This window comes from Chionomys nivalis, chromosome 21 (assembly GCF_950005125.1).
Source record: "Chionomys nivalis chromosome 21, mChiNiv1.1, whole genome shotgun sequence".
NCBI classification, from domain to species: Eukaryota; Metazoa; Chordata; class Mammalia; order Rodentia; family Cricetidae; genus Chionomys; species Chionomys nivalis.
Genome location: NC_080106.1, coordinates 24040071 through 24049655, shown reverse-complemented (window position 1 = coordinate 24049655; position 9585 = coordinate 24040071). Strand labels below are relative to the sequence as shown.

The 9585-nt window shown below is 53.0% G+C and overlaps 1 protein-coding gene across 3 annotated transcripts; it reads left to right on the top strand.

The window, feature by feature from the left end:
* Cmtm3 (CKLF like MARVEL transmembrane domain containing 3) lies at window positions 1-8521 on the top strand. Of its 3 annotated transcripts, none has more exons than XM_057753489.1 (6): window positions 1-20; window positions 1195-1410; window positions 4070-4225; window positions 4980-5075; window positions 5479-5602; window positions 7036-8521. In XM_057753489.1, the coding sequence occupies exons 2-6, from the start codon at window positions 1264-1266 to the stop codon at window positions 7071-7073; spliced, it is 561 nt and encodes a 186-aa protein (XP_057609472.1). In that variant the 5' UTR covers window positions 1-20; window positions 1195-1263; the 3' UTR covers window positions 7074-8521. The 3 variants fall into 3 exon arrangements, with proteins under 3 accessions (XP_057609472.1, XP_057609470.1, XP_057609469.1); XM_057753487.1 differs by lacking the exon at window positions 1-20 and adding an exon at window positions 594-612; XM_057753486.1 differs by lacking the exon at window positions 1-20 and adding an exon at window positions 845-884.
* Window positions 8522-9585: the final 1064 nt, after the last annotated feature.

Genomic DNA, 9585 nt, shown 5'->3' with positions numbered 1-9585 from the left:
GGACAATTCCCAGATCTCTGGTTAGTCCAGCACAGGAAGAACCCAAGCCGCAGGCAGTTAACAAAAGAGGCCCGGAAGGAGGACAGGCTGAGAATTGACGGGAGTGTGGCCAGGGAAATGACCGGGGAAACTCCGAGCTGAGAAGGAAGATGGGCTAGCCAAGGACCTGCGGGAGGGTGGCGGGGGAAGTAGTAGGGACACAGCAAGAGCTGACAGCTTGCTTAGAGCCGAGCCAGGAGAGGACCAGGTGAAGAACCTGCCCTCGAGATGTCTAGGCTCCTGGAAGGTGTAGGGCACAAAGTTAATTCAAGCTTAGACAGAGAGCAGAGTCGCTAAGAAGGGACAATTAGGTAGTCGGCGCTTCAGTGCGCTCAGGGAAGACAATAAGTGGGTCTGTGTCCACCAGGATGGGGTGCGGAGACAAATAATACTAGAAAATTCCAGGCCAGTAAGCCGAACAAAGCACACCCTGCTGTTGGGGTCCGAGGGGACTGGGAGGACCTGGGTACAGAATCCAAGGGGGCGGGGCGGAGTGGGAGAGATGGGGGGGTGGGCCCTAGAAGGCAGTGTGGAAAGGGGTGGGGGAATGGGGCAGGAAATAGGCAGTGCAGGGTAAAGGAGGCCGTGGGAGACGGGGGTGGGGGGAGGACGGGAATGTTGGGGGAGAGGTAGTAGGGAGGTGGAGATTGTGGGGGAGGGCCAGGGATGGTCGGAGAGGCAGTGTGGTTCAGGGGGTCAAAGGATGGGGAAGTGGGCGCGGCAGAGTCGAAGGGGGAAATGAGAATGAAGGATGGGCCGGGGAGGATCCTAGGGCTAGTGAGAGGCGGAGGGTGGAAGTAGAAGGATGGAAGGCGGGGAGAGACAGACTGGGCTAAGTCTAAGGGGTAGTGGGGGTGGGGGTGGCATTGGTTGGGGGCGGGATATGGGCCGGGTAGAGTCAGAAGGGTTGTAGGGGAGGCGGAGATGGGAAAAGGAGGATGGGGGAGGAGGGATGGGCAGGACAGCATCCCTGGGACATTGTGGGGGTGGTTGGAGAATGGAGGGCGGGAGGGTGGGCGGAGCAGGGTCCGAGGAGCAGTTGTGGGTGGGGATGGCGGGGGGGGGGGGAGGAGAGGATTGAAGGTGCTGGAGGCGGGGCAGCCGAGGATGAGTCCCGGGGCCTAGTCTAACTCCACTTTTTCTCCTTCCGCACAGCGGGTTTCCGCTTCCCTCCAGGGCACTGGGTGAGGCAGTGAGGCCGAGGCTCGACGAGGTAGCGCCGCTATGTGGCCCCCGGACGCAGAGCCGGAGCCCGATCCGGAGTCCGCGGACCGCCCCCGAAGTGGCAGGACCGTGCCCGGGCTCCGCGCCCTGTTGCCTGCGCGCGCCTTCCTCTGCTCGCTCAAAGGCCGCCTCCTGCTGGCCGAGTCGGTGAGTGCGCGGGCTCCCCTAGCCCGGTCCCTGCACCCCTAGCCCGGGTTTCTGCGCCTCCGGCCCAGGAGAGTCTCTCAAAGTTGGGCCACCGCCCCCAAACTTCCGACGGCTTCTCTGTAGCTGAGCGGGAGTCAAACTCAGGCGGGAGCCGTGGTTTGCCCGGCTTCTCCAGCCTACGGAGTTCTCGAAAGGGACCAGAGGACAAGGGCTCGGGGACCTGGTCAATGCTGGCGCCGCGGCCTGGCCGCCGTGTGACCTCAAGCTCCACCGCTCGCTTAGAGCTCCTGCAAGCCTCGGTCTACTGTCCTGCACACCCTCCCACCTCCCTGCTTGAGACCCGGCCACCCGTGGGGTGCAGATCCTGCGGAGTGGGTGAGACCGGGGCTGCGTAGTGAAGATGCAGACAGACTGCTGTCCCAGGGTGGCGAGTCAGCGGGGTGACTTCATTCCCTTCTTCCTCCCTCCCCAGCCACACTCCTTCCTCCTTCCCCCTTGTCCCCACCCGACTAGGGAGGTCTCCTTTGTCCTAACAACACTCCTGCATCAGCGCGTGTGGGGCGGGAACTGGCACGGGGCCTATGGGGATGTTAAGAGGGGCGGGAGGAAGGAGGAAACAGCCCATGGCGACAGCCATTTGTTGCTTAGATCCCTAGCAACTTGATATCTGATCTGTACCCACTTGAGGGGGGAGGGGCGGATGGGAGATGAGAGAACCAGAAAGTGCCTTTAACTGCGTCTAGGAAATTTGACAGGTGACTCAATCGAGGGTCCCTGAGAAAAGATGGGAGGGTTTCTGCCCTAGGACTGTTCCCTTGTACCCCAGGACACATGGTGGCGGCATCAATCCCGAGGTCACCAGTAGACCCCAATACTTTGTTCCTAAGTGAGGTACCAGGCAGACCTAGAGCCCTCTCTTAGACTAGCCATCTGAGATCTCTGGAAGTCACGAGGCGGGGCTGGGGGAGGGATTTGAATTACAGGCCATCGAGGAGGCTTCTGACCTTGACTTAGTCGGCCTAGGTGTCAGAAATCCAGGCCTAGGAAAATAAGAAGGGAAAGAAAGGGGTGAGTTCAGAGTGTATAGGGGAGTCGTTCCTAGTCCTTCCTCCTCTTGGTCCCAATGCAAGTCGGGAGTCGGACATGGATAGGAAACTAGGGGAATTGACCACCAAGAATTGGGGAATGAGAAAAGAGGACTCAAGTGTGTATGTGTTAGTGACAGGAGGGGAGGGTGTCACCAGAATCAGACTCAATTGAGGGGGAGAATGAGAACAGAAAGAGGAGAGACCTAAGAGCAGCCTTTTAGCAAATACAGTGGGAGCTGATAACTGGCCACCTCAAAAAAGTCTTTCTCTAAGCCTTAGTTTCCTGTTTGCCCAGGGAAGTTCAGCTTCCCCCTTGGCATGTTCAGGGGAAGGGGCACGAATGGGGTCCCAGAGATCATCAGTTCATTTGTCAGAAGCAGCCATGGTAGTTCATTCCTATAGGACATCTGCGTTTCCCCCTTCGGCTCCTTAAACTACTGAGCCGTGGACAGACTCAAAGCCGCCATAGTGGTAGACATGCGCCAAGCAAGATGGAGGCCTTTAATGCCCTAAGTACAGATGTGGTACCCTATTAACTGGGTGACACCAAGTCTGCTGCTTTAAAAGATAGGCTGTGGGTGGCACATGAGTGGCGTTGAGGAGCAGAGAAGTCTAGAAGTCTTAGACAGAATCAGCGAGAACTGGGCTTGAAATGCCTCAGCCCTAGCATCTTCATCGTGTTTTCCTGCCATGCACAAAGTCTGCAGGACTCACCAGTGACCTTGGCATCCTCCACCCTACATCCCTGTGGACCAGGCTTCTGTAGGATAGTGTAGCCAGCCCCACCTGAATGGTACAGCAGGGACCCACAATCAAGGCTGTCTCCAAAGGAGTTAGAATTTTAATGAGATAGGGTTTCATGTATCCCAAGCGGCCTAAAACTTTCTGTATGAAACTAAGGATGACTTTGAACCTCTCTTCCTGCCTCCACATCCCAAAGTGCTAGTCACAGGCTTGTACCACCAAGCCTGGTCTATGCGGTGCATAGGATCGAACCCAGAGCTTTGTGTGTAGTGGGCAAGAACTTTACCAGCTGAACTGCATTGCATTGCTAGCCTCGTGCATAGTTTTTTTTTTTTAAAAATAAAGATTTGCAGATGCACAAAAGTGTCAACATCCCTGCCTCCACCACGTGAACTGTATCATGGTTAACACTGCTCTGCCTCCTTTATTATCTGTGTCCATCGACCTTCCTTGTGCTTTCATACATTCAAAATTGGTTGCAGACATCAGTGCATTTCAACTTCAAACACTTGGGCATGCGCATCATCGTCCAGTAAAGTTAGGGTTTCCATGAAAAGTACACATCTTAAGTACCAGTAGGGGTGTGAATTTTGAAAGCAGTGGCTTTAGCTCTTGCTTGCCCCCTTGTGGACATAGCTGAGTTAGGTACGGTCCATTGAGAGGAAAGAAGCTGAGCTGCCCAAGGTGGCCTGGGATGTGGGGGGAGGCTAGAGCTTCAAGATGGGAGTCCTAGCAGGGATTCAGCAAGGTATGGGGACTCGAGGTCCTGGCCTGGCCTGAGGGGTGGGGGGTGGCAAGAAGATTTGACTCTCCTTGCTTTTCCGCAGGGACTCTCATTCATTACCTTCATCTGCTACGTGGTGTCCTCGGCATCTGCCTTCCTCACGGTACCTCTGCTGGAGTTCCTGTTGGCTGTTTACTTCCTCTTTGCTGATGCCATGCAGCTGAATGACAAGTGGCAGGGCCTGTGCTGGCCCATGATGGTAAGGATCCGGGGACCCAAGAGGAAGGGGTTGGCTGTCACCTGAAGAATCTGGGGTTCTGCAACTCAGCCTCCACCCCTGCCCACCCAGCAGCACTAGGCACCCAAAGAAGGCTCCTGACCACCAGGTGGAGCTGTTGCTCTGGTCTTGGAGAAGGAATGTGCCTCAGCCACAAGCATTCAAGCCATTTCCAGAAGGGTGGAGTCACTGAGGACTTGTGGGTCTTCCTAGATTCGAGTCATCTGGCACCTGCCCTTGTTTGATCACCCGAGGACCTTACAGTCCCGAGAGAGTGCCCTTTAATGGATAGAGTGGATCATAGAAAATGAGTCGCAAAGGCTCCCTTGAATTTATCTCCAGCATCCATGTAACCACCTGGTGTCAGCTGCCCTCACTGTAGCCCCACCCTAAGGACTAAACAGAGGCTAATAGGATCATAAACGGATCTCACTGTGGCAAGGCCAAGCCTCTTGGAAAGCTAGACTCTCTCCACTTTCCATTTGTGCCAAACTGCAGAGCCAGTATAGCATAGTAAACAACCCATTTGCTACCCACAGAGCAGAGAAAACCCAGCGGGACCAAGGATGGGGCAATATAAGCTACTGGAAGCCTGCAGAACAAGACACATGAAGAATAGATTAGGGGCAGGGCATACAGGTGGAGCTAGGACAGGGACTCCGTGGGTGCTAGGGCTGATTGTGTTGGTTGCCCGTGCTGTGGCACCTTCCGTGTGAACATGTCCCTCTCTCCCCAGGACTTCCTGCGCTGTGTCACTGCTGCCCTCATCTACTTCGTCATCTCCATCACAGCTGTCGCCAAATACTCAGATGGAGCTTACAAAGCAGCTGGAGTGAGTGGCTGCCCTGCCCCCTAGTGGACTTACCCAGCAGTGCCCCTTCCCCGACGCTCCAGGTTATCCCCCTTGGCACTCGCTTCTACAGTGGGACCCCGGGCAGATCCTGCCCCTGCTTAGGCACTGGGTCCCTATGTGGGTCTCTGCCATGCCAGTCTAGTTAAAAGTTTAGTCCGTCCTGAGTTGAGCGGCTGTGTCTACCAGGCTCACAGCCCATCTCCCCTATTTGCCATAACTCAGAAAGGCTGTGCCTTGTGCCTGTCCATCCATCCTGGTTGGGGCATTTCCTCACTGCTGCTTGCATATGCCCAGTCTCTTGGTCCATGAGCCCAGAGTCTTCGTGATGCTTCCATCCACCCTGTCCATGTTCCCTGCCATATGCCATGCGTGTATCCCACAGGTTTTTGGCTTTTTTGCCACAATCGTGTTTGCAATTGACTTCTACCTGATCTTTAATGAAGTGGCCAAATTCCTCAAGCAAGGAGACTCTGCAAATGAGACCACAGCCCAAGAGACAGCAGGAGGTGAGTGGCCATTCTGCATCGTTTCTGAGAATCCCCACTGATCCCTTTTAGGATAGCTGTAGGGCTCTGCCCTTCCTTGGGGACACCTGGTTAGTTTGAGGCTGAAGTCGCAAGTGTCCAGCATGGCCAGAGGGGAAGGTGAGCGTATGCCTGTAGCTCTGGCCCTGCAAAGCACACTAATGTCCCCAGGGCAGCTAGTGAGGACACCAATCCATCTGAGAGACCAACACACTACACCCTCTTTCCCCTTTCTCCTTTCCTGCTTGGAAGCCCACAGTACCCAGACAAACACAGGCACAGTGGGCTTGGTTTTTGTTTTTGTTGTTTTTGAAACAGAACCTCACTCTGTGTAACTCACTGGCCTAGAACTCACTTTGTAGCCCAGGCTGGTTTCAAACGCATAGCACCCCTTACCTGACTTGTTTGGATCTTTTTTTCTAAAGAACATCAATCTGGGCCAGGTACTTCTCTGGAGCAGGCCAGCAGTACTGTGTGGCTAGACAGACAGAGGTGTTCTCAGGGCTGATCCTGGCTGTAGGATCTTCCCCATTGTACTAAATATCTGAAGGTGGACCCAGATGGCTAGGTTTAAAGGCAACCAGCTTCCCATTGGGATTCCCAGACACTGTCCCTCTGCTAAAAGTAAATGTCATTCAAAACTCATTCCTGGTCTGTGGAAAACAGGTTAAATGCTCCTGGATGTTGTCTTCTAGCCTTTGGGACCTTCAGCAAATGCTGGTCAACCAGCTCAGGGATCAGAGCATAAATGTTCATGGAGACATGCATTTTGAATATTTGGTGTGGTTTTAATATAAGACAGTAGTTTTTGCAGCAACAAGTATTTATAATTGGTCTATATGTTAGCTATGACTATAACAAGCTTGTCTTACTTATACACCCCTGGCTAATGGATGAGGGGTAAGAACCAGGGCTTGGAGAGGTGATGAGCATTAAAATACAGCAACCATTGCTAGGGTCAGGTACTAGTAAGGCATGAGATTCCAGAAGGTTCTACAGAATAATCTTTAATGGTGTGATTCCAGGAGCCTTTAAAGTTATATCACTAACTGATTTTAACATGACAAAATGTTTTATATTCATCTCACAATATAAATATATAAACACCTAAACCCATAACATAAATTTACAAAACAACAACCAAAAAGCTTGTCCATTTTCTAGTGTATTTTAGTTCAGGGACAAGAAACTGTTGTCTTTGCCTTGTCCTGCCGAATGGGGGTGGAGAAAAGGGTGCAGTTGAACAACTCTGACATCCTCAGGTGAGGAGGGACGTCCTGGGAAGGATGCATCTGGACTCTGGGCTGAAGAGAAGTGCCTACTCTATCCCTCTGTAGCCCAAGGCCCCTGCTGGCAGTGCCCCCTCCTACCCACACTCCAGGGACTACAGCCAGCACTCTCTACTTTCCTTTCAGATCATTCCAACTCCAGCTCCGACTCCGACTCCGACTGAGAAGGCCTGTGTGCGCCTGCGCCTGGCGCCATTCAGGCCTGCCATCCATACCGTCCTGACGGGGCTACAGGAGCATGGCAGCGGACGCCCACGGGAGAGCAGACCGAGGAGCAGGTCTCTGAGATTATTGGCTGTGCTGGCTTAGCACTGCTGAGCTGGCCCCTGAGGAGACTGAATATCCTGCCTTCTCCTGTTTCTGTCCTGAAGACCTGAGCCTTTGAGCCTCGCTGCCCCATGGGAGCAGGCATCACACAGAGCCAGTCACTGTGGTTCAGGTGGCTGCGTGGGGTGTGGTCACAGCAGGCTGACCCACCCAGCCCCCGTGGGCTCTGCATGGAGGGCTCCTGTTCACGCCTGCACTTTGTTGAGAGGACTTTCAGGAATCTTTGTTCGAGAAGTTTCCCTCCTCACTGTAAGACGGGGAGAAACCCAGCTAGCCAAGTCTTCCATTGTGGGTCTGAGACCTTTCCAGCAAAGAGCCCAAAGACCTGTCTGTCTACCAGGGCAGTGGTGGTGACAAAGTCACACGTGGCTGGGCGGGCCCAGTCAAGCCCTCTCCTCCTGGGAGCCACCTGGACAGGCCTGCTAACATAGGCCTTCTCTGTGCTTACTTGGGGGTTGATAATGTGTGTGTCTTTGATGTTTTCTAACTTTTTTTTTATAACTTTTTTATTCAAAAGCAATGTAACAAATGGCATTTTCTGTGACCCAAGAGGCCCCATGAATGAGCCAGAGTTCTGGGCCCATGTCTTAAGATGTTTGTAACCTTCTTCCTATCTTGCATGTAAATCTCCTCCCTAAAAGAATGCCACAATGGATTAAAAGCAAAATGCCTACGTGCTCAGAGTGTGCCCGACTGAGAAACCCATCCGCCGCCTGCAGTAACTGCCCATTTCAACGGCCACGATGGGTCCTGGTGGCTGCCAGCAGTGGTGCGGCAGTATTCATCTCTGCTGGGCAACGGCATCTGACCACCACTGCCTTTTACTCAATCTTAGTCAAGGCAGTGAAGGGTAAGCAGGCAGCCTGGTTAGGATGGTGTGTCCTCCAACAACCAAAACATGGGTCTTGAGCAAGGGAGCTCAGAGCAGCTGCTATGAGGAACCCAGTCACCACTCAAGCCCAAGTACCCGGAGAGCGGCAAAGCCTTCTGCTTTGTACACCATCACTGGGTACGCACACTAAAACTCGTGGATAGCCAGGCACAGAGGCACAGAGGCTGTGCAATGCCCTGGAGCCTGGCAAACTGGTTACAGCCTGTTGACTGTGGCTCTGTGTCACCTCTACAGAGCAAATTTGTTGCAGGAGCTGGGAGAAAAGAGAGACTAAAACATTTTTATGTGTCCATTTATTAAACAAGAACTCCTTCATGACAATACAGTATTCATTAGTGATTAGTGTCGAAAATTATTTACCTCTACATACAAAAATACAGATTTGAACACTATGAAAACAATCAAGACAAGTACCATGAAAAATTGGTCCTTCAAAGGAAAGTGGGGAGGCTGAGGGCAGTGTGAGGCTTTGTCGGCTGTCAGGGGCAAATCAAGGGGAGCAAACGCCATGGGGCTCCCACATCATTTATTTCAAGCACGGGGTGAAACCCGAGAGTTGGGGGGCTCACCCACAGTGGCCATGTCCAATGGGCCAGGAGGCGAAGTTCAGTACTGCAAACAACACACATCAGTTTGTTCAACAGCCTTCACCTTGGAATGCCCACAGCCATGTCTATAAACCGCCAAAAAGACAAGCTTTAGCTGTGCATGGTGACACACTCCTGTACCGCAGCGTTTAAGACAAGGGGCAGGATGATCACTTACAAGTTAAAGGCCAGCCAAGACTACCTAGCAAGACCCTGTCTCAAAGAAAACCAGACTACAGAAACAAAATGTAGTAACTATGAACACTGTCCCCCAAAGTGCCGCTAATTAAATGAAGTGCCAGTGGCCCATCCTGGCAGGAAGCTGTCATTCAGCCACCTGATGACTTTTTTTTCCCACAGAACCACGTTTTGACTCTTCAAAAGGACAAAGACAAGGAGCTACAAGTTTATGTCTCAGAGAATCCGTACCTTTACCCAACAACCGCTCGGTGAGCTTTTCCTGACCAGACAATCCAAGGAGCAGGGCCAGGAAAGCAGAAAGTGGCTAAGCTGTGCCCTGGCTTTATCCAGCCCGTCACAGCAGGGGACCTACTACATCCAGGCCATACCAGGGGCTCCACAACCCTACCTGGAATCCAAGTGGGGTGAGTCCCAGAGCAAGGCTGAGGTGCTGCTAGGAAGCAGTGGCCCTTGGCCAGAGAACAGCCTGAGATGGGCTAGGGTGGGAGGGTAAGGAGCCAAATGCAAGCTCTTTCTGTCAGACTCAGTGAGCAGGAAGGCAGGGCACAGACAAAACTTGAAAAAACGAGACCACTTTCCTCTTGCTGCAGGTGAGCAGCAGCTATCCCAGTCTAACGAACGAATGATGTCAGATAGAATTACAGGGACACGACCTTTTTTAAAGAAATG

What these genes read in the sequence shown, in the direction of transcription:
- Cmtm3 (XM_057753489.1), top strand. Translation starts at nt 1,264, where the DNA reads ATGTGGCCCCCGGACGCAGAGCCGGAGCCCGATCCGGAGTCCGCGGAC. An exon ending in GAGCTTACAAAGCAGCTGGA is followed by an intron (nt 5,076 to 5,478) that starts GTGAGTGGCTGC and finishes TGTATCCCACAG; the next exon opens with GTTTTTGGCTTTTTTGCCAC. An exon ending in AGCCCAAGAGACAGCAGGAG is followed by an intron (nt 5,603 to 7,035) that starts GTGAGTGGCCAT and finishes CTTTCCTTTCAG; the next exon opens with ATCATTCCAACTCCAGCTCC.